The sequence below is a fragment of the Rhineura floridana genome, chromosome 9 (genome assembly GCF_030035675.1).
Source record: "Rhineura floridana isolate rRhiFlo1 chromosome 9, rRhiFlo1.hap2, whole genome shotgun sequence".
Classification (NCBI taxonomy): Eukaryota; Metazoa; Chordata; class Lepidosauria; order Squamata; family Rhineuridae; genus Rhineura; species Rhineura floridana.
In genome coordinates this window covers 20307483-20332254 of record NC_084488.1, presented here as the reverse complement: position 1 = coordinate 20332254, position 24772 = coordinate 20307483, and the positions used below count along the sequence as shown (strand labels likewise).

General features: G+C 40.8%; 1 protein-coding gene across 5 annotated transcripts in view; it reads left to right on the top strand.

Annotated features, from left to right (window-relative positions):
- ARAP2 (ArfGAP with RhoGAP domain, ankyrin repeat and PH domain 2) overlaps nt 1-24772 on the top strand; it is a 160749-nt gene that overhangs the window by 10482 nt on the left and 125495 nt on the right. For all 5 annotated transcript variants that reach the window (XM_061584048.1, XM_061584049.1, XM_061584051.1 and 2 more), the window contains 4 exons: nt 621-1677; nt 12617-12687; nt 21506-21582; nt 24236-24324. In XM_061584048.1, coding sequence (XP_061440032.1) covers nt 785-1677; nt 12617-12687; nt 21506-21582; nt 24236-24324 — 1130 coding nt within the window. In that variant the 5' untranslated portion in view covers nt 621-784. The remainder of the gene's footprint in view (nt 1-620; nt 1678-12616; nt 12688-21505; nt 21583-24235; nt 24325-24772) is intronic.

The window sequence follows — 24772 nt, the reverse complement described above, 5'->3', positions numbered from 1 at the left end:
CTATCTTCCATAGAAATGGAAAGCCATGCACAATAAGACATCAAGGAAGTTGGTCATTATTGTGAAAATTATCTGCTAGTACTGAGTTGAGAGCCAGTGTGGTGTAGTGGTTAAGGTGCTGGACTATGGGTTCAAATCCCCACACATCCATGAAGCTCACTGGATGACCTTGGGCCAGAGGAAGGCAATGGTAACCCCCCCCCCGAATACCGTTTACCATGAAGGCAGTCCATTTTCCATTAGTACTGAGTTAGTAAAAAAAACTAGGACCAGTTTTTTTAGTTTGTATTGACTTGTAATCTATTCATGTGCTGCATCCATTATTCCCATGACTGAGGATATAATTGTAGTTCTTGCTGATGGGTTTCCATAAAATCAACTCTTTTGATTGTCAAGGGAATTGCATGTTAAGAGGAAGAGTAACACATATCGGAAATCCAGTTTTAAAATCGTCTGGCACAAGATAAAAGCCCAGATACTTACTTGCTTTATGATGATACTTGGCAAGGAAAGAATTCAAAGGGCATCAAGAGATTGTTCTTTATGCCAATAAAAATGCTGAACTTGGAGTATAAAGTACCATTTCTAATACATATATTCTCTCCCCACACTCTCTGTAGGATTTGAAGGTGTGTGTTGAATTTATATATGGTGTTATTGCTTGTGGAAGACAGTTCATTCTATCCAGGGGGCTTAAAGAAGAACTCTGCCTTGATTCTGAATATGTGTGGATAGTACTATATGCTTCTTTGGAGCTCTGAAAGTGAGGAATGAATTTGCCAGTATGTCATTCAGGGACATTGATGTGGATATAAAAGAGTTCCTAGTTGGCATCAATCTGGGGCAATACTTTCAGAATTTTCAAGACTTTGGTTATAATGCTCTGCGAGATTGCGTGGGGGTAAACAACAGTGTGCTTCAACAAATTGGAATATCTCCTACTGGGCACCGCAGAAGAATTCTCAAGCAATTGGAGGTCATGCTTGCAAAAATGCTAGAAAAATCTGTGGCTCTTGAAAGCCAGAATACTGAAGATGTGGAAGAGTTAGGAAATAGCTGTTCACAGCCACTTTGCCACAATCCCGACACATGCATTATAAATCCAAATGAGAGTGAAACAACAATCTGGGTAACTGGAGAATGGAGACATAAGGCTTGTGACAATAATGACATGTATGAAGATAATAGCAAATTTGCAGACTGTGAGTCATTAGATGTTGAAGGCAACGTGTCTTCAGGTTTGGACTGTCCTAACTCATCCTGTCAGGACTTGACATGCTCAACAGATGTTACTGCTGTTTCAAGAAATTCACTGAACAATGTGATGTCCAAAAAGATATCCCTTTCACTTGAAAAAGGACAGTTGGGAGCCATCCATTTTCAACCAGATGATACTCCCAAAGAAACTTCATTTCTTTCCTCTGCTTTCTCTTCATCAGAAATGAAATCTGGTGAAGATGATGAGCATCTGATGTTTTTTGGGCTGGAAAGTTTGTCAAATGCCCCACCAGACTCTCCATTCTTTGAATTTAAAGGTGAAATGGTTGAGAATGATTTGTATAGCACTAGTACTTTGAGTTCTACAAAAGGAACTCCTAGACCAACACGGTCTTTCATGCTTAGGCATCGTCCTGTTCCAGAAATACCTGGCTGTTCCACAGCAGCAGCTTCAACAAGGTAAACTTTAATAAATTGCAACATTTTATGGTGCTTTTTGAATGTTCTGTGTGCTTCATGTATACTGTTTCAGTAATCCTTGCAACTCTGTCAAGTTGGTCAGTATTCTTTTCTGTGTATTTCCAGACAGGAAGGCTGAGGCCTAAGGCCAGCCAGTAATTTCATGTCAGACTCAAGATCTGAACCAGAAACTTTATGGTTTGCAGCTCAGTCTCCCAGCTGCTATTTCAGATAAGGTCTTGTGTTAAAGAACAGCAAAGGTGATGGAGCAAATGTATATTGCACAAACATGGATGAGACAGGGAGAACAGATATAAGATGTTCTCTTAATATGTGTGGTTAGAGAATATGGAGTGTTAGCTGGGATAGCTTTTCTGAGTAAAATGGTGTTCAGCTATGCTGCAGTTTGCTTTTCTGGGCTCGAGGGTGCCTTCTACACTGCGTTGCCTCCTGTACCAGTGCCGCCCCCCACTCTGATCACCACCTGGTAACTGCCATTTTAATTTCCATATAATATGCCTGAGGGGAAGCATTGCTCTGGAGCATTTGTAAGGAAATAAAATGATGGCAGCCTATCACCGAGTGCCAGAATTTTGTTTTTCAAAGGGAGAATAAGAGCAGCTGATGTGCAGTGCTAGGGCCCAGGCAGCTGCTTAAGGATGTTACTTAGGGACATTGGATCTTCTTTCTCTTACACGCAACTACTATAAGTGCTGTACCTCACTGGTAGATCATGCGTGCAGAAGGCGCCAGGTTCAATCCCTGGCATCTCCAGGTAGGGCTGGTAATGTCTCCTGTCTGAAATGCTGGAGAGCCGCTAACAGTCAGTGTAGATCCAGTGTAGCTAACATTGTGCCCTCCAGGTGATGTTGAATTCTGATTCCCATCTGCCCTTGCAACACTGGCCAATGGTCAAGATAATGGGTGCTGGTGACCTCCAGATGTTGTTGGGTTTCATGTTTGCTACCCCTGGTATAGACAATATTGAGCTACATGGACCAATGATCTTGAGTCGTAGTAAGGCACCTTCCTATGTTAATTGGGTGCAGAAACTCTAGTCTTTTAGGCTTCTGGTCACTCTAGCTTGAAAGAACATAAAATCTGCCAACTCTGCATGCTAAAGTAAATGTATATTGCTCCCTGTCTTTCCGTCTGTCCGTGTTCACTGTTCTGGTGTGACATCCAAATTTCTCTACCTACTCTTCAGAATGCAGCATTTGATGTCCAAAGCCAGTTTCAGAGGGAGTGGCAGGCATTCTGCAGACTCATGAAAAGTAGGGTTCTCTTAATTTTAAAGTGGTCTGCTTGCTTCTAACTTTTTCTGACTGTCAGATATTCCACTGGTTCCCCAGCATCACTTCACGTAAAACAGGCTTCTGTAACCCTTTTGCTGCCACCAATTCACACAGAATGCTTCTTTAAATCCTCCTAGTAGCACACATGGAAGGCTTTAGGCGTGAGATGGTACCACCACTGAGAGTCACTATAAATCTTGAACTATGTTGTCGGTTTATTAAAGGGATATTATTTGCAAAAAGGAATAGGGTTTCTTATTTTGGGACTTTATAGGTGCTTGCTGACAGGTTCTAAAGTCTCCAGAGACACTGCTGCTGACACCAGCCTCCAAGTGGCTCTCCCCACTGGCCCATTTCCCTAAACCTCCACCCTAGCCAGTTACTTCCATAACCCAATTAAGCTGCTAGACCCAGTCTGCCTCTGTGCCCCCAAAGCTCCTCTGGTTGCACTTCTGGCTGTGGCACAGTTTAGCCAGTGTTATATCCCCACTTGTACCACTTCCCTCTGGCAAGACCTTGTTTCAGGGCAGCTCCTCAGACACACTCAATCACTGGCTCTCTTATGATCTTCACCAGAGCACAATTAATGACACCCTGGGTAATTATATATAGGCCTCAGTCCTTCACTCAGGTATTTTCACCAACCAACTCCAACTGCCCTTTCTAAGTGCTAGCTGTCAGTTAACCCTCTACTGCCTGGAATCTCCAGCCAATCGGAAAGAATTTACCTGATCAGGCCCCATCTCCTAAACTAGAGTCTTAAAGCGATTTTGTCTCTTTTCACAGAACCTGTCACCAAGCAACCACTGACAAGGAGGCTTACCGCAGCGTACGAGAACAAGGCCTCATGGCAGTCACAGTGGCCATATGTTTTTAAACACAAACACATATATAGCATTTCTCCACACAGACTATCACAAAACAGTGTGTTTCAGTACATCATGTTAGAAGACATGTGGGCCTGCCACTAAAAACAGCAAGCTTCTCCTGAGTCCCCCCCCTCCCTGTGTTTCCCTGTCCCTTTCAGCAGCAGCCAATATTTTGAAGTGGAGGAATGGGGAAATGCACAATTGTAATAACTTTCAGATACATAATATGGCATTTCAGAGGGGAAGACTGGAAGTGGATTCAAGGCTACAATTTTTGGCAGCAGGCTCCTGTTCTTTGTAACTTGCAGTTCTGCCGTGAAACAGGCTGGCGGTTTAGCCAGTATAATCAGGATGTGCAAACCACTGAACTGAGGTCACACTTTGTTTTTCGATTTTTTTTATTAAATGCGATGCACAAACACTAAGATTTGATAATACAGACGAACTGCTGGTTTTGAAGCCAAGGTCTTTATTGTTAATGCTGCTGCTTGTCTGTCAGTGCTTGAATTTTTTTTATCCTCCTAAAAAGTGTAGTGTCCTTGTGTAGTGCACTTATCTAGTATTCTTTCATGTCTGGATTTTTAAAAGAATTCTCTATATTATTATTCGCCTTACGTATGGCCAAGAAACAGATTTCCCCCCCTTCCGACCTTTCCCTCTCTTTGAAAATTGCCTCCAGCTTGTTAAGAGCAGATTTCTATAATGTGTGTCCTTAGAAATGTAAAGAGACTTTTGGGGATATGGTCTTCCAGCAGTGCTGCCAGCATGGCTGTGAATTCTACAGAGAGCTCATGTTTTGTCACCTCTTATTTAAAGTGTGCTGCTAAGTTTTTTTTAAAAACAACATTGTTCTCACTGAAACTTTAATACAAAATCTATCATGCAAAGTAGCTATAATGAGCAGAAAACTCCATGCCCCCCCTGCCTTCCGTTTAGGTCATAGTAATGGGTCATGTTTAATATCTTTTATTTTTATTACTTACCAAAATAAGTTAACAGTACTGCAGTCCTATAAAATGTTACTCTGTAGCCTGAATGCCTTGGAAAGGTTACAACATTTGGGACTTTTTAGTTCAGATAAAAGGCGACTAAGAGGGGACATGATAGAGGTGTACAAAACTATGCGTGGTGTGGAGAAAGTGGATAATACTAGAATTCATAATATTAGAACTTGGGGACATCCAATAAAGCTGAATGTTGGAAGGTTCAGGACAGACGAAAGAAAGTACTTCACACAGCATGTAGTTAAACTATGGAATTTGCTCCACTAGATGTAGCAATTGCCTCCAACTTGGATGGGTTTAAAAGAGGGTTAGGCAAATTCATAGAATAGAATAGAATCATAGAGTTGGAACTAGGGGCCTATAAGGCCATCAAGTCCAACCCCCTGCTGAATGCAGGAATCCAAATTAAAGCATACTCTACATGTGGCTGTCCAGCTGCCTCTTAAAAGCCTCCAGTATTGGAGAGCCCACCACCTCCCTAGGTCATTGGTTCCATTGTTGTTCCATTGCTCTAAGGAAGTTTTTCCTGATGTTCAGTTGAAATCTGGCTCCCTGTAACTTGAACCCATTATTCCGTGTCCTGCACTATGGGACAGTCAAGAAGAGATCCTAGCCCTCCTCTGTGTGACACCCTTTAAAGTACTTGAAGAGTGCTAGAAAGCTATGTTCTTCCTGTGCCATCAGAGGCAATGTGCCTCTAAATAGAAGTTGCTGGGAACCACATGAAGGGAGAGTGCTGTTGCACTCAGGTTTTGCTTGCAGGCTTCCCATAGGCATGTGGTTGGCTGTTGTGAGAATAGGATGCTGGACTAGATCCACTGGCCAGATCTAGCAGGCTCTTATGCTCTTAATGTCTTAACTATTTCAGTTCATGTGGGTATGTTGTGATGCAATATAACTTTGAAGAAGAAGCCTTAAGTCCTGTGAATGTGATAAACTTATATTAGTTTTACACTGGTTTGACTGTCATGGCTCCCGCTCCCCCAGCCTCTAAAACACATTATAGAAACTTTAGTATATTTGCTGAGGAATCTTGATACAGACCCTAGCTCCCTTCATAGAACTACAGTTGTCAGGGTACACTGAGAAGAGGGAGTGACTGTAAGTATGTTGTGGTAGATAGACCCATTTACTAGATATACCCCTATACTTTAGCTGAGATGTTAAGTGAATTGTTAGAATAATGCCTTCTGTTATGGCACTGAATGTGACTTCATGTAAAATTTTGCAGTTTCAGATCCAGTGGCCAGAAGGTACTTGTAAGGCATACCCTTGAACTGTCCCATGTTATGTAAAATTGGCCTATTATATGATGATAATCCAAGGTATGTTACTGTCCTGGTGAAATCTTACTTTTGCCTTGGTTTTTTTTTGCTATCTCCCTCCTGGCAGCAGAGAAGCGTATTTTCAGGAGGGTAGTAAAGAGCAGAGCTGCTATGCCAACCGCCCAGGCTTTATATTGGCAAGAAAAAAAAATTAGCCTAGACAAATAGGTATGATTGACAAAAAAGGGGGGATGTAGCTGTTTTTAGGGATGGATACATTAGTCTGTCTGTGACCATGTCACTTTCTCATTGATCTGTAGATTTTTTTAAAAAAACCTAAATTTACACATTTCTAAACCCAGTAGGAGCCCATTTACATTTATACATTTTAAAAATATATTTTGATATGTGTTTGAGCAGAAAACTGTTTTGGAACATTCAGGAAGTGCAAAAGCCGATGATTAGTTCAGGAGGTCCAGATTAATTTGTATTGAAATTCACATTTCCCCCATACCTCTAGGCCTGTTGTGGATGTGAATACACGAAGGCAACAACTCCCAAAGTTACAGCCATTTAAAGATGCAATTATCATGCTGGTTCTACTTGTAGAGTATAGTATGATGACTCACACTGGCTTAACAGAATGCTGTCCATAAATCTGCTTGGGCTTGTTGCAATAGGATGGCATTAGACCTTACAGAAAGAACTTCTAGGGCAGAGGTGGCTAACCTGTGGCCTCCAGATGTTGCTGGATGAACTCCAACCATTTCTGACTCTGGCCCCACTGGCTGGAGCTGTTGGGAGCTGCAGTTCAGCAACATCTGGAGGGCAACAGGTTAGCCACCACTGTTTCAGGGATACTCATTGAATGACATAGCATCACTATACTATGAGTTTCCATAGTCTGCCCAACAAGGAGCCAGTAATGTAGATCGGGGAGGGGGGGGATTGAAACTCACAGTGTACTTATGTTATATCATGTTTTCAATATTTATAGGTGTTATGGGGATGAGAGAGGTGGAGGAGGAGACACAGGGCTACTGGCTTCAAACGTGCCCCTTTGCCTGAAAAACGGAGCCTTTTTCAAGCCCAACTGGGCCAGGAATCTGGTGCATTGTAATTGCTACACAGAATGAAAGAATTATGAGCTGCTGCTTTGGGTCATTAATCTTAAAATTAGATGGATTGTAGGAATCTGAGATCATGAAACTGAGCTGATGCTAGAAAATTATTCATTGTTGCTTTTGGTTTTATAAAGAGAACCTTTTACATTTCTTCATTATACCGTGTCTTGCTTTTAAGTCTTTAGGGAACGCTATTGGAGTGTTTTGAAAAGAGCAGATAGCAAGTTATCACAATTTCAAAGGATTGTCATATAAGGTTAGGTGATAGGAGATGAATGGTTTGATACTATGTCACTGTTATCTTTATTTCCTAACAAGATTCAAAAAGACTTTGTTTTGAAATTTTAATAAAAGTAATGTGTCATAGTTTGTTCTTATGAGAAACCTAACCAATTGAGACAACATCAAAATGACATGCTGCCTACATGGAGAAATAAGTTTATATTGCAATCTTTGAAGACTTTTTTTTAGCATTTTGGTTTATATAGTTCTCACATTAGTAACCTTACTGGGAAAAGAGAAGGGCCCACATCCACAGGTGATTCACTTGTACACACTGGAGTGTAACAGTAGTCAGGTTGATTTGTGATTCTGTACGAGTAAAGAAGTTGAATTTGATGGCCAGTACCCTCAAAATGCTGAGTCTCAGATTTCATTTTTTTAAAAGGACAAGTTTTTAGCCCTTCTGATTTTATACATCATAGCACCCCAAAAGGTCATCATTGGTGCCTCTGGGCAGGGCCCCAGAATATGAGCTGCTTTCTTCTTCTTCAAAAGTAAGTCTATAGCCCTCCTAGAAATACAGTTATGAAACAAAACATGAAGGTGCCCTTGAAAGTGATTCCTGTGAAAGGAGCCAGTCCAGCTGCTCCCGTCTGTCTTTAGTCAGTGAGTGAAGTCAGAGCTGAAATTGATCAGGGAGTTGTTTGATGAAGCAATAGGAAACCCTAGGGTCCTAAAGATCTTCTGTTTTTCCCTTCCCTTTAGTGCACTTTTTCTGTTTCTCTAACTTATGTTCTAGTAGCACTTTGAATCTCCATAGCTTTCCCTTCCTTGTCACCTAGTGAACAGGATTCATCTTTCCTGAGGTGGATTAGTCCGAGATCAGGTACTTCCTAATTTTTTTCTGCAAAAGCTACATCACATTTTACCTGATTCAGTTAACTGACAAATATGGGGACTGAACCTGGGACCATTTGCATGCAAAGCATATGTTCTACCACTCAGCTAACCCTCTCTGAGGGTACACAGTAGAATTCTGACTTCTTCTTTTTTGCTTCTGTTGTATTTGATGTTATATAACTGATCCTTGGAAGTGATCAGGTTTCAGACGCCAGAGTGGGCTGCTGGATATGATTTCTAATTATTGGGGGTGCAGCTTGAGTACCCTTTGTAGCTCCCTGCCCTTCCCAATAACTAGCAGAAGGAGAAGATTATGCCAGTTTGCATAATTTTGTTGAGATTGCAGCATCCAGGTTTTCTAGATACACAGGATTGGCAACTTCATATAGTAAGGACCTCTTCTTGCCTTAGGTTCCATTGTGATCCCTTAAAATATCCTGTAAAGTTCATGGCTTTGCCAGGGGCCAAATACAAATGGCTCAGGCAGATCCTGACTCCTTACATTTCTATGGTGGAATAATCTTAAATTTCTAGATAGTGGGAAAGGGTTATTGAGGCATCTATAAATAATAGTAATCTTCCTGCTTTCTGTGGGCCCATGTGGGCTGGGCTCCACGCTTCCCTCCTCAGAGTTGGCTCACACACATCCTTTTCTTACCCTTCCATTTAGAGTGAAACTATTCTGTTTAGTCCTATGAAGGAGGGTCAAAGTCTGCATGAGCAATTTTGGATGATGGATTGGGCAGCTTCATCAACTTGCATGGGGGGGAGGAACGCTGTAGGGGTAAAATCGGACGGTGGGGGCCCAACTCCCCCTGAACTCAAGCAAACAAAGTAAAGTTGGCCCATTGAATGTGTATAGGGGTGGGGGAGTGGTAACTTTTCCACGCTGTTTGAAAAATCTTCCAGGTTTTTTCTTTAAGATCTCCATTTACTGGAAAGCCCGCTAGTCTTTGTTTTTGCTTGCAGCAATGCTGATATTTATCTTTATTAGTGTTGAATGGGTTTTTTTTTATTAGTACTGACTGTTGGCTGTCTTGCAGATTTAGAGATCCTGAAGGACTGAGTAATAAGGGAAGGCAGGATAAAGGCATTTTAATAAATAAAGTGAACCTAAATCTGCAAGAGATTCTGTAAGCTCTTTCACAACCAGAAGCATAAGAATTGAGATAAATGTGCCCAAATGAAATCTGCAATAAAATGTTGTAGTGTGGCATGCTTCTGTTCAGAGTTCCAGCTCCAGTCAATTAATCATTGTCAGTTAATTATATACCACATTAATTTATATACCACATTTTAATTTCTTAAGTTCTTAAATTCTTAAGATTAGCCAGTCCTCCAGGTAGGACAGAACACCAGCCAGCCTATGAGCCTGACTTGTGTAATGTTACTGGGTACTATTTTCTTTCTTCCAGTCAATAGAAAAGGCCAATTCATGCATTCTAAAAAATACATGAGGTCTTGAACTGGGGAGTAGGAATGGGCATGTATTGCATCCCCAATATACATAAGTGCTTTGGACAAGCCTGTCCCACCCCAACCTTCCTACATTGAGTGGAAAGGCCTGAAGAGGCCTTTAAGTGCATTCATTGACCCCAGGGTTAACATAAAAAAACCAAAACTAGATCCTTTAACCCTCAGGTCTTCCCACTTCTGGTCTACACTACTTAAGATCAAATATAAATAATAACCTGACCCAAAGTTTAATAAACAGCTCTGTATTGATCTCTCTCTCCCCCCTCCCCAAAAGCTCTGTGATTGTGTTACTATGAAACAGTAAGTAATATAAGTCCAAATTAAGATATGTCACACCAGCAGAACAACTTCTAGTCTTTTTCAGTCTTGTATGTTAATTTTCTTGGCTGTCCTTGCGAGGAATGATAACAATTGTCTCTTGAAGAAATAAAGTAGAAGCACAACAAATAAGTTGAAACTAGACTTCTATAGCAACAGAAAACATTATACATTCACACTTAAGTGTTGTGGAAGTGGTTTGAAAGTGCATTCCAGAAGTGTGTTTTTAATTACTAGGATGTGTTTCTGAGCAACAAGCATCTGTTTTAATCACTTCCATGATAATTACCACACTTGTATTGTTAGATCTGACTTTGGCATAAGAATGGATCTCCAGAGGTAGCAAGGAAAATATGAAGGTATTCAAGATATTGAATATTTCCAGTTCATTTTTCATACAAATATGTTTTTCTCCCACGAGTGTTTCTGGACCTTTAAAGGCAATGATAAACTACCTCTGAATACAGCGTACCATGAAAACCCTATTCATAGGGTCGCCCATAAGTCGGAATCAACTTGAAGGCAGTCCATTTCATTTTTCAAAGCATGACAAATATAATTTAGTCCAGCTTTTCCCAACCTGGTGGCCCCCAGCTGTTTTGGCCTACAACTCTGATCATCCCTGAACATTGGTCATGCTAGCTGTAGCTGATGGGAGCTGTAGTCCAAAATATCTGAAGGGCACCAGCTTGGGGGAAGGCTGATTTAGCCAAATTACTGCGCTCTATATCTGTAAAGAGTGTATATCAATAGTAGAAATGTTTATGATCCTGATTTTTCTTTGTCACAGTGGGAACAGCAAGTGCTAACATGTTAGCTTGGATGATGCTGTGGCAGGTCATGTTGTTTTGGGTTATAAGCAACTTATATGTGAATATGTTTCTGGGAAGCTGGGTTTTGAATGTTTTTGGAGACTAATCTAACCCTGAGCAGAATTGTCCACGTTTATTTTTATGACAGATTTTATTCTGCCTTTCCTTCAAAGAAGGAACTGCAACTTACATGTGGTTCCCTCTGCTCCCCTATTTTGTATGCCAAAGTGTATGTTTTGGCGATTAAGCTGCTTTTTGATATAAATATTGTCATCAACAAAATATTATCTGTTTGGCTATCTGTAATCTTGATGTGGCTCTTTATTTTTAATGCATTGTTGCTTAGGAAGTGAAAAAATTTCCATTATTCAGAACATATTTCCTTCAGGCTGAAAATTAACACAGCATGTTTGGGACATTTATTCGCAAAAATAAATGCGAACATGCAGTTTTTGCAAGAGTAGGATTTTCCAAATGGTTCATTTTCAACCTAGCAGAAATACACGGTTCTCCATCCAAAGTGCTGATCAGTTTTCTGTTGCATTTGATGTCAAGTTGATGTTTAGCAAAGTTCCTGTCGAAGTGACTGGCTGATTACTGTGCACTGTCATGGGCTGTTATTTAAGACTGGTCTATTGCACATTATTTCTATTTTATACAATATGCTTGATTGTGCAGCAAGTAATTTGCTTTTTTGTGGATCCATGATAACTCTTTGGATACCTGTCTTTTTGTTCAGAACAAGCATCAGTAGCTGTGAATATGCTATTTTCACATTGTGCATCATGACATGCAGGAAAGAAGTACAGTGAGCCTTGGACATTTGCAAACCCCCTTCCCCTCTCTTCTTACACAGCTAGAAGGAGGAGTTCAGAAGCTTTTGGTTTTGGTTTTGGTTGACCATGGTTTGCTGTATTGCCTGGGATGACACACTGTGGTGAATACTAAATGTACATGTACTGCCTTCAAGTCGATTCCGACTTATGGCAACCCTATGAATAGGGTTTTCATGAGGCTGAGAGGCAGTGACTGGCCCAAGGTCACCCAGTGAGTTTCATGGCTATGTGGGGATTCAAACCCTGGCCTCCCACATCGTAGTCCAACACCTTTAATACTAATTATGGTTAATTTCAAACAAGACAACTTCAAATATAGGTTATGAGGCTGGTTTTTAAAAACTAACCATAGAGTTAATCAAAATTCTGTGTCTAGGCGGTATGACAAACTGTGCTTAATTAAAAACAGAATTGAAAGCTTCTATATTCTTTCTCTCAGCTCTATGAGGTAGGAGGGGAAAGGGCAGTACACAAGTCCAAAGATCTCTGTGGCTTGTGCGCATCACACTAAACCTTGATTTAATGTGGAGACCAAAAATTGTCTTTTTTGGAATTAAAATATCATGGATATTCATTGCATCTCTAGTTAATTGCTTAAACAGTTCTGTAATGACTTTAGATTAAGTGTTATAATAAAGTAGGATATTTTAGGACAAAATATTAATTGTGCTGAAAATGGAAATTAGAACATAATGTTACTGCTTGGATTTTGTGAATGAACGCAACAGCTTTTTAAACCTTAAAGTTTATAATTCTAACAAAATAGGTAAATGCATGTTCTGTCTAATATTTATCTATTCTGTTTGGTATCTTTCCAGCTCCCTCCAGGAAAGAAGAAATGTGAATGGTTTAAGTATCTCTTGTTCAGAGAGTCATCCTTCACAAAGAAGTGAGTTGAACTTTGCAACTAATTGCAAGTTATATTGAGTTATTGGAGAATGTAAGAAAGCAAGCAGAGGTGATAATTGAATTTTTTATTTGGGAAATATAGCATAATAAGCATAATGTTGGGAAGGCCATATTAATGAAAAAGGATGTTAATAAATAAAAGTGGGTACATCTATTTCTTGAATGATATTTTCTTTATTTGAAAGAAATGTTAGCTTTACTTTATATCTCTTTCCACCTGATAGCATAGAACTATTTCAGTTGGGATGAATAAATAATGCTTGAGGATACGTCAAAGATCTTATAGAAAGGGGAAGCTCATACAACTCCCCCAGGGAGAAACGTGTGCACTCCCATCATTGGGATGGCTGAAGTGTGAAAGAGATGTGCAAGGTTTGTTCTGGTGTAAAACCTGAGAAGCACAGAAACAGGATGTGTGAGTCACATGTGCATTCTTCTGTGTTGCTTTCACATCATGCTTCACAAAGCCATTGGCAATGTATCTTTCCTCTGCTAGGGCAATTAGAACTTACCAGTAGCCTATGATCATTGCCTTCTTTGAAATATGATTGCTAGGGAGTGTATGTACAGTATTAGGCTCTAAGTATATGTGACAGTAGCGGATTCTGCTTTCAGAAAGGGTGCTACCAAACAGATATAAAGCAGGCAGTGAGGGGCAATTTCATACGGAGAGATGTGGGGATGCTGAAAACTTCCTTTTCAGACCGATTTTCTTCTGGCAGGATTTGCCTCTGGAAGTGGCTTCAGTAGAAAAAAGCATGGGGTGGAGGAGGGGTACAGCAAGGAACCTCTTCCTACCTACCACTGCTCCACATTAAATCCTCTCCAGCTGCTTGCTCTATACTTGTTTGGCACAACTGGCATTCTTATAATGCTGTCATAATGCAGTTACATCTCATTAAATGCTAAATAAAGTGTTATGAAGGCAGGGCAGTCGGAAAGAGCTCAACAGAAGAAAAGTGGAGATGTGTATAAATTAGTGTGAGTGCACGGAGAGAGAGAGATGCTTCCCTGTGTTCATTTTGCCATTCCTTACCATTCTCATACACTCCTCAATACAATGTCCATGGACATACCTACATGCTCTTTCTTTACAGTATTTGTCTGCTGCCATTCCACAGTGTTTTCACAGCAACTCCCCAAATGCTCCAATATTAAACCAGCCATCCAAATAACACAAAATCAAAAGTAAAATCACACTAAAAATGAAAAATCACCAAGAGCAGCAGTAATATATTCTCATCAGTCAGAAAATGCTTTTTAAAATTAAACCAAAAGAGTGATGTACCTGGCGGATCTTCCATAAAATTGACTACTCTTGTGTGTTTCTTTCACTGCCCCATCCACTGTCACAACCCCCTACAACTTGTTATTTAAACTCTCTACTTATTCCATACAACATACTGGTTTTTAAGATTCCTCCCGGTTTTGATTGGCGTTTGGTATATATTTCAATGGAAATAGTCTGGTAAGCCTGTTGCTTGAAAGAATAAAATAACTTAAGGTTTGTTACTACTGGAAAATAAAGTCACTCTGATTCCAGGCATACATGTGGCTGTTATAGAGCCATGATGCTCACAGTCACAGACACTTTTCTCTGACTGACTAGAAAGGAAGAAGGGAGGAAGTAAAGCCTGAGGAAAAAACAAACAAGCAGTTGCTAAGACAGGAATCAGCGAGGGAAAAATAGGTTGCCTTTCTGTCTCTCACCTCCCACTTGTTCAGATTATTTGTTACAATCATTGGTGCTCTAGTCCCAACAGTTCGAATCCTCTTGGGTGTACATCAAATGGATCTTTGGATCCTGGCCATGGTGTTGAGAGGATTAAGGACAGTTAATAGAGTTTTACTTTCTTCTGTGCATATGCATAAACAACTATTTGAAGTGAACTTTTGCCTGCTCCTGTTTAAAACTTACCTGGACATGTTTGGACACATTTCGTGCTCCGCAAAATAACTCTGCTGTCAGCTCTAGGCATTTTAAAACCATGAAACAGCTTCCCCTCCCCTCCCCCTCTTCTTCACACCCTGGAAACTATGAGATGGGTTTGAAGGCTGGTGTTTTTTTTATCTTCCTTTTGATTCTTTTACATTCAAAGGTTTTTGGCTGAAACTAATAATGGCTATAAACTTTCAACTTTATTCAAGGAATGGTGAGTTTCAAAACATGACATTAAGACTGGGAAGAAAATGGTAATAAAACCATTTATAAAGTTGTTATGTTTATTAGATGCTTTGTTTTGCAGAAAGGTGACCTCAAAGCAACTTACAAAAACTAGTGTAAAAATAAATAATGACAGACACTCTTCATTTAAACATAAAAGCTACATTTCTATTGCATTCTGACAGCAACATAGCACATTTTTGGAATCCTAGATAAACAGGTTCAAGCTGTCGTGCCATTGTGAAGCCATTGCAGTGTTCTTAATTTAGTCATCCTCTCATAAATGGAACCTGGGAAATGTGGGTTAGGACTAAAAAACTAATCAAAGAGTCTGCTATACTTTGGCTTTCATATAACCCTGCAGCCCTGCCAGATTTTGCAACATAGTCCCATGGATCATCCCACCATAGCAGGAAACTGTTGTGATATGAACCATGAACAACTGTGTCTTATCTTTTAGTGAATTAAATTTATAACAGCGGAATAGGGCTCCTCGAGCTGAGTGGCTCAAAGAAAGCCTGAAAGAAGTTAATGGAGAAAATATGTCTACATATTTATGTACCATAAAGACAAACACTGTCTCTGGTTGGCAATAGATTTCCAGTGTGAGGAACCCTGCTGTTTGTTTATTTATTTATTTATTAAATTTATATCCTGCCTTTCCTCCCAGAAGGAACCTAGGGCAGCAAACAAAAACACTAAAAACACTCTAAAACAGCCTTGTCCAACCTTTGGGTTCCCAGATGTTGCTAGACTGCAACTCCCATCAGCCCCAGCCAGCATGGCCAATGGTCAGGAATTATGGGAACTGTAGTCCAGCAACATGTGTGGTCCAAAGGTTGGACAAGGCTGCTCTAAAACATCTTAAAAACAGACTTTCAAATATATTAAAGCAAAACATCTTAAAAATATCTTTTTAAAAAGAGCTTTAAAAACATCTTAAAACACAATTCCAACACAGACACAAACTGGGATAAGGTCTCTACTTATAAGATTTGTCGAAAGAGGAAGGTCTTCAGTAGGCGTCGAAAAGATAACAGAGATGTCGCCTATCCTTGAAGGGAAGGGAATTCCAAAGGGTAGGTGCCACTACACTAAAGGTCCACTTCCTATGTTTTGTGGAATGGACCTCCTGATAAGATGGTATCTGCAGGAGGTCCTCATCTGTAGAGAGCAGTGATCAACTGGGTATATAAGGGGTAAGATGATCTTTCAGGTATCCTGGTCCTAAGCTGTATAGGGCTTTGTACACTAAAACCAGAACCTTGAACTTGGCCCAGTAACTATTGTTCTTGGGTTTACATGCATGTGCGTGCACCAAATGCTCAGAGTGACTGACTAACAGTGCGATCTTATGTCTATTTAAAAGTAAGCTCCATAGAGTCCAGCAAGGTGTACTCCCAACTGGAGGATTCCCATTTTTAGGGGTTTTCTTCCCCTAAAAATGAGTTACTGTATGCTGCCACCATTAACCCTAAAGCTAGCCTGAAAACCAGTAGACTGTCCAGGTTGTTGGATGTGTGTGTGTTTCTAAGCCTTACTGGTGAACACCCTTCGCTTAAACCTAGCTCTAGAAATAATTAAAATAAAGTGACTTTAGATTTACTTTTTGAAAGTTCGGGGGTGGTAGTACAGGACTTACCAGTATCTTGAGAAATACCTTTAGAGCATATGAAGTAGCTCATGGCTAGTATATGGGGAAGATTTCAGTGAGAAATACCAGAGAAGTACTTTTTTAGCCCAACAAAGTTAATAGTCAAAGTAGATAAAGATGTTTATTTGGGAAAAGGCAGAAAAATGGGAAGCCAACAATTCATATTCACAGACCTATTTATATAAATTAATCAAAATGTTTATTAGCTAGTTACATTTTATGTGCTTGAGCAGAGTCTTGGATATCAGACCATATGCAGAGTTTCTTGCAGAAAATATTATCTTAGTCCATTACACTGCATCTTATTTGCTTAGCTTCAAAGAAGGCAAGGTACTGAGGCTATAAACCACATATATTAGAATATGTGACAAGATGAAGCTGGTGTCCTTCCTAAGAAAAGAATGGTCCAAACTACATATGGTGTCCGAACAAGGCAGATCAAATAACCTTATTCTTGCCTTTAATGTATTTGATATTGAAATCTTATATGGAAAATCTCCAGTGTAGTGTTCTTCCTTTAGGCCTTGTTCAGATACCAACAATGAGAGCAGTCTGTACATAGGATGGACTTCCTTCCCCACACATATGGACACAACTTGGATAAAGTTCATATGAGCATTCATTCTCATTAGTAGCAGGGCTTTACTTTTACAGTAGAAGCTTGTGGCTGATATTGACAATTGGATGCAAGTCTCCTCATTCTCATCAGCTTGAAAGAGGACTGCTCCCAGATCACAGCATGAGGCATTGATATGAATTTCAGAGGATTTATCAAAGTTAGGGTCAGGCAAGACAGGCTGTGAGGTGAGGCAGGCCTTCAGTTATCAAAGGCCTACTTACAACTGGAAGAGCAGAATACAGTCTTGGAGAGTTTTTTCCTACATAGATCAGTGAGAGGGGCAGCTATCACAGTACGGCCTTCTACAAACTGGTGATAATATCCAGCAAGTCTCCAAAGCGATTGGACCTGCTTCACGGTGATGGATGTGGCGTGATCCACTGAGCAATAGTTTCCACTTTTGGGAGGTCAGTGTGGCCTCTTTTTACTCTTTTACCTGAATAAACCACTTTTTGTGCATTGGAAGGGATACCAGTTTTGTGGAAGCGTTTTCAGCCTGCATTCACATGGGCCAGGTGCTCTTCTCTAGAAGAACAGTAGATGATGATGTTGTCCAGGTAGGCCAGGGCAAAGTATCTTAAATTGTTAGAAGTTGGTTAACCACACTTTGGAAGGTGGCTGGAGTAGTTCTGAGTCTGAAAGGCAACAAATCCCAGGTGAGTAGTAAATGCAGATTTGGTTTCATTGTCCAAAAGGATGATGCTAATGTAAGTGGTGCCCCCTAGCTTTTCTAGAAGGACATCTACTTGAGGCATTCAAAAAGTGTTGGAGTGGTGATGTAATTCAGACAGCAGCAATTAACACAGAACTTAACTGAGCTATCGGAGTTTGGTCCCAGGGAAAGACCAGAGACTATTGGAGAATGCTATGACTCCAAGAGACCACATCTTGGACATGTGGACAAGGTGCTTGGACAGGTATGTGCAACCACTTCGGTACTCGATCCTTGCCCCTCCTGGCTTATAAAAACTAGCAAGGAGGGAACAGCTGGCTGGGCCAAGGAAGTGATAAATGCCTCCTTGCGAGAGGGAGTGGTCCCTGGCTGTCTGAAAGAAGCGGCAGTGAGACCACTTCTGAAAAAACCTTCCTTGGACCCAGAGGACTTCAACAGTGGCAAATGTTCCATTCTTGGGCAAGATCTTGGAACGAGTGGTTGCTGACCAGCTCCAGGCGCTATTGGATGAAACCGATTATCTAGATCCATTTTAGTCGGGTTTCAGACCCGGTTTTGGCACTGAGACGGCCTTGGTCGCCCTGTTTGATGACCTATGTCGGGAGAGAGACAGAGGGAGTGTAACTCTGTTGATTCTCCTTGATCTCTCAGCGGCTTTTGATACCATCAACCATGGTATCCTTCTGGAGAGGCTTGCGGAGTTGGGTGTTGGAGGCACTGCTTGGCAGTGGTTCCGCTCCTACTTGGCGGGCCGTCACCAGAAGATAATACTTGGGGAACATTGCTTGACACCGTGGGTTCTCCAATATGGGGTCCCGCAGGGTTCGGTTCTGTCTCCCATGCTTTTTAACATCTATATGAAGCCGTTGGGTGCGGTCATCCGGAGTTTTGGAGTGCGTTGTCATCAGTATGCTGATGACACGCAGCTCTACTTCTCCTTTTCATCTTCTTCAGGTGAGGTGGTCGATGTGCTGATGTTGCCTGGACGCGACAATGGACTGGATGAGAACGAACAAGCTGAGACTCAATCCTGATAAGACTGAGATGCTGCTGGTGGATGGTTTCTCTGGTCAGACGGTGGATACATACCCTGTCCTGGACGGGGTTACACTCCCTCTAAAGGAACAGGTTTGTAGTCTGGGAGTCGTTTTAGACTCTTCCCTATCACTCGAGGCTCATGTAGCCTCGGTGGCACGGAATGCGTTCTACCAACTTCGGTTGGTAGCCCAGCTACGTCCCTATCTGAGTAAGGAGGACCTTACATCAGTGGTACATGCTCTGGTAACCTCATGTTTGGACTACTGTAACGCGCTCTACGTAGGGCTACCTCTGAAGACGGTTCGGAAGCTACAGCTAGTGCAAAATGCGGCGGCCAGACTACTAAGAAGAACCAAGCGGTTTGAGCATATAACACCTGTTCTGGCTCGCCTGCACTGGCTTCCAATATGCTTCCGGGCCAGATTCAAAGTGTTGGTACTAACCTATAAAGCCTTATACGGCGCGGGACCACGATATCTGCTGGAATGCCTCTCCCGATACGAACCGGCTCGTACACTACGGTCTACTACGAAGGCCCTCCTCCGGGTCCCGACCCATAGGGAGGCCCGGAGGGTAGTAACAAGATCTAGGGCCTTCTCAGTGGTGGCCCCCGAATTGTGGAATAGTCTCCCCGAGGAGGTACGCCTGGTGCCGACACTATTATCCTTTTGGCGCCAGGTTAAAACCTTTCTCTTCTCTGAGGCATTTTAATCTAAGTTAATTTGAGTAAATGTTGTAATTTTATTTTAGATGGTGTACTTTTATATACTTGTTGTATTAGATCCTGTAATTTTATTATTGTATATGTTTTTATGTTCACCGCCCAGAGAGCTGTTTGCTAGTCGGGCGGTATATAAGCTTAATAAAATAAATAAAATAAATAAAAATCATGTACCACCTTTAATAAAAAAAAAGAAAAGAAAAAAAAAGAATCCCACTGTCCATTTTATAGTTTTAAAAAAATATTGGCAGGGTTGGAAGACTAATCCCTGCCAGACAGTACAATTTACACATGCCCATTCAGAAGGAAGCCCCACTGTGTTCAGTGGGACTTACTCCCTGGTAAGGATGTATCTGATTGCAGCCTAAGATACTGGTTAGGAATAGGGGAAGATAATGCCTCGTGCAGCAGCTGCCTCTTTAGATTCTGACTCCTTAGTTTCTTCTATATCATGTAATAAAAGTAGGACCTGCAACAAAATATTGCAGTGTGGAGTGCTCCTGTACCAGTCGACTATCCATGCCCTCCTCCAAAATTTTCCATTCCATTCCCAGTCCGTTTTCCATGTGTTCCCCCCTCCCCCCCACCAACTGATGGTCAGCATTCCATGCCCATTGAGCACACTCTGCGCTCTTTTGGTGGTGGTCTCCCTTTTTAGGATTTTCCCTATTTTTTCTTTTCTGCAAACTGTGCAGTTTCCCCAAGCCTGCTGATACCTCCCGTGTGTGTGTGTGTATGTGTGTGTCATTTTACAATTGGTATTCCTAGCCCAAACACTGGTAACAGAGGGAAATATCCTCTGACACTACACTGTGATACTTTTTTTTACAAATGAGAGAAACTTAGACTGGTGTATCACTAGACTGTAATAAAAATGCATTGAATAGCACACACAGCTGTAATTCCAAGAAAATGGTGACTGTGAGTTTGAACATAAACCTCTGCAGAAGTTTTAATTAATTTAGTCTCCAGCCCTGAGACTTGCTTAGAAGCATTTTCCAGTGCAATGAATGTTAAATTATGTAAATAGGATTAGCAATGTGTACCCATATTATTTTCTGAACTACATATATTGAAAGGGACTTGTATAACTTAATGCTGGGATGTGGACTTGAAGAACTATCTGCTGAAATACAATTGGTATTGGTGCCACTGTATTTTTAGTCAGCTTTAATTGAAGGTATGATAGTTGATACTAGGACTGTTTAAAGTCTGCACAGTTTTGTATGACAATCTGGAACTTCTTAAGAGTTGCATGCATGCTTACATCAACAATTTATTGAATGTCATAGGAGTAGCCAATGTGTTGCCCTCCAGATGCTTAGACTGAGACTCCCACCAACCCCAGAGAGCATGACCAATGGTGAGGCATGATGAGAGCTATAGTCCACGACATCTGGAAGACGCCACATTAGTTGTTCTTAGATTGCAGCACCAAGTAGTGACTTATTTGTGTGAATTAGCCATCACCTACAGGAACTTGGTACTATTCTCTTGGAAGAGTCCATGCATTTATCTTGGGGAGAAAATATGCAAGTTGTCATAGAATAAGAGTGGTGACAAGATCTAGGGCCTTCTCAGTGGTGGCCCCCGAACTATGGAATGGTCTCCCCGAGGAGGTGCGCCTGGCACCGACACTATCATCTTTTCGGCGCCAGGTTAAAACCTTTCTCTTCTCTGAGGCATTTTAATTCCTGTTAATTTTAAATTATTATAATTTGATTTTAGATTGTACAGTTTTTTGTACAGTTTTGTATTGTGATATACTGTATTGTGTTATTTTTATTGTATTTTTAATGTTCACCGCCCAGAGAGCTGTTGCTAGTCGGGCGGTATATAAGCTTAAATAAATAAATAAATAAATAAACATGTTTGTGAAAATGAGTGACACATGTACAAATCTGAAGCAAGGCTTGTTTTCTTTTAAAGGAGATTCAGCTGAAGAAAAGCCACCTCCTATATCTCCATATGGAGAAACCTTTTTTATCAGCTGCCCAGAAGACAGGGTGAGTTGTTTGCTAGTAAAATTTCTGTCATTGTGATAAGGGTGGAGTGGAGATCATGATGGTGCATTGTATGCCTTCTAGGATCCCTGTTAGTTAGATCTGGGCCACCTAGTGTCAGAGTGGAGAACAAGTTCTGCTGTCACTGCCATAGTGATCCAAGTGCAGAACTTCATTATTGCCTATAAAAGTTGGGGGCAGCCCATTCACTGTTATGGAATAAGGTAAAGGGGAACATGCAAGAACTCCATTGGAGTTTGGGTTGCTCTTGCTCATTGCCACTGCTGATTTCAGTCTTTGAGAATCAAACGTGCCCTCAACTGCCTAGACCCAGCCTGTGTTATTTTCTTCATCATTTTGGAGTGTGACAAAATATTGGGCAAAGGGAATGGAATGTTAGGAGTTGGCAGATACATTGTGTTATTTATTTGATGTATGAGGAACTTTTGGCCTTCCCAAGCTTGCTGGGCTACAACCCCCATAATCCCTGGTCATTGGCTATGCTTGCTGAGGCTGATGATAGATGCAATTCAGCAACTTCTGGAGGGCCAAAGATTCCCCACTCCTGACTTATTAGGAGCCTACACAAGTTAAAACTGGTTGGCCTTGTGTAAAGGATACAGTCTAGAAGACCAGACTCATTAAGATGGGGTAAGAAGAAGATAACACTGTATTTTATCCAGTGATTCTCACTAAGAAATAAAGCATGCATTTAGGGAGCCAGGATTCTTGAACTGGGAACTCTAGCAACAAGTTCTATGTGCCTTACTCTTTACCAGTTGGAGAAAAAAGCTTCTGGTCGTCTTTTTGCTATGCTGTAATGTCACCACTGTGCATGGTCATATGATGGTATGGCAGCTGCCAAATCAGTAGGAATCAAGTGCCACAGGGGACCAATAGGGTTCCATTTGCTCCTGAACAGCTGCTGGATACATATTGCTCTTGAACTAGTATCACAGCTTGCTTCAGCCCAGCAATGGTAAATATGTCAAAAAAGGTGGAAGTTTTCTACTAAATTCTTAAATATTTATTAAGCGAAAATACATCCCTTATTAATTGCACATAAAACCCAGATTCTGTGCAACCATTACTTTATGCAAGTTTCATTTGCAGGATTAATAATAGGGAAAATGATTTGAAACTAAGATTAAAGACAATAACTACAGACCGCACTATTCACAGACAACTTTTCAGTGTTGTTAGATGTAAGATTGAAGAAGAATATTGGGTCAGGCATGGAGAACAGAAGGTTTCAGTTTATAGGAGGGATGCCTGGAGAAACTTGTTAATGAGACACTGGGGAATTGGAGGAAGAAGGTAAATCAGCTGGAACTTAAGCCGTTTATCTGTACTGAAAAATGAACTTGGATGTTAGAGATACTGAGCTGTGTTTTCAACCAAGAAAGAAGTAATCAGTGAGAATACTTTTTTTTCCAGGAAACATACATAAAACCCCCTTTGTTTAATATGCTGCCCTTTCAAGTGGCCAATTTACATGTTCTGAAGAGTTATTTGAGATAGAATTTGCCCGGCTGGATTTTTTATTCCCCTCCCCTTTGGAAGTGCAGACCCTCTCAGCCTTTATTACAGAGATAGCTAATATGGTGCCTTCCAGATCTTGTTGGACTACAATTCCCATCATCTCCAGCTAGCATTGCCAGTGGTCATGGATGATGGGACTTATAGTTCATCAACATCCAGAGGGCGTTATGTTGGCTACCCCTGCTTTATTACAAACTGCTTCTTGGTCAAGATGGCAAACCTCTTTTGAACTGACACAATTCAAGATTATTTCACAATATGTATCACAATATTATAACCAAAGCTACAAACAATATCAATTAAAAACAAAGAATCCATAGGTAAAACAAAGCAGTGCAACATAAGCCAGGGAAATATCTTCTGGTAAGAAATGCCCTATAATTTCTTTGACTGTGCCAATTATCAATCTACGGGATAGGGATGGGGAACCTACAGCCCATGGGCAAAAAAAATGGCCTGCCAGGCTTCCCTATTTAGCCCACAAGGCCATTTTGGACAGAAGGTTGTTTGAATAGTCACATTTCACAGAATAGGAACTTTGTGTATACAAAAAAAAATCCCCATTGTAAGTTGTTTTAGAATCGTCAGAAATGAGCACTCTGTAATAGCTTTCTGCAATGAGAACATGTATCAGAAAGCCCATTTTATGTATATACGCATCCAAGATAAGACTGATGGGTAGCTGGATCTACCTGACCTCTACTTTGCTGGGTTTTGTCTCTGTCATTGTGCTCTGTTTGCCACTGCCTTGTGACACTCTGGCATTTTTTGTAAATTTTATTTTACTGTATTATATGTGTTCAAAAATATAATTAATACTTATAAAAAAGATTGTGGCAGTTATTTTAAAGGGCGGAATCCAACATTGTGTAAGTGGACTTCACCTTCCTCTCCTCTCCCACGAAGCCCTTTCCTCCCAAAAATTTCCTTGAAGGACCCCCCAAGACTCTGGGGCAGATTTTGAGGGTGCACAGGGGGAAGAAGAAGGTGAAGTCCTGTTGGTTGACTGGAAGTCAGTTCTGCTCGTGCATGGACAGCACTGGACACACCCAAAGGCTTGTAGCTTTCTAAAAATTACCTATATCTATTCAAGTTTTGGAATCTCTTTTTGCAGGAAATCTATATCAAAGAACTTTCAAGCATCCAGGAGGAGAACCGAGATGACAAAAGCACTGAAGGAGAGAGCCTTCGGAGCAAAACACGGTATTGGATGAAAACTTTTAATTATATATGCTTAACATCCATCTCTCAATCTAAATGCATAGAATAAGAATGTGTGCTTCAGGATCAGGATTTCTGAAAAAAATCTGAGGAATTGCATAATGTTGCATCCTGTATAAATTAGTAGTATTACAATGAATCAAGTTCACCTATGGGAATACCTGCAGGAAACCATTCTGTGGATCCAAAATGATGCTGCTCTTATGCACCTTTGTGCTACTGTTCTACTTTTCTAGAGTTCACTTCCAGAAATCTCAGCTTTTTCATACTTTGTGCTAAAGCTGAGGCCTGGTTTTAAATGAGAAGCTGAGTGTGGTGAAAAGCGTTTATCTGTGTAGGTCTTCTATGTGGCTGCTGTCATATTTACATGAATTTGTCCCATTATAACCTCTCATGCTGCGTTTGTATGCCAGCACAGCATTTGTCAGGA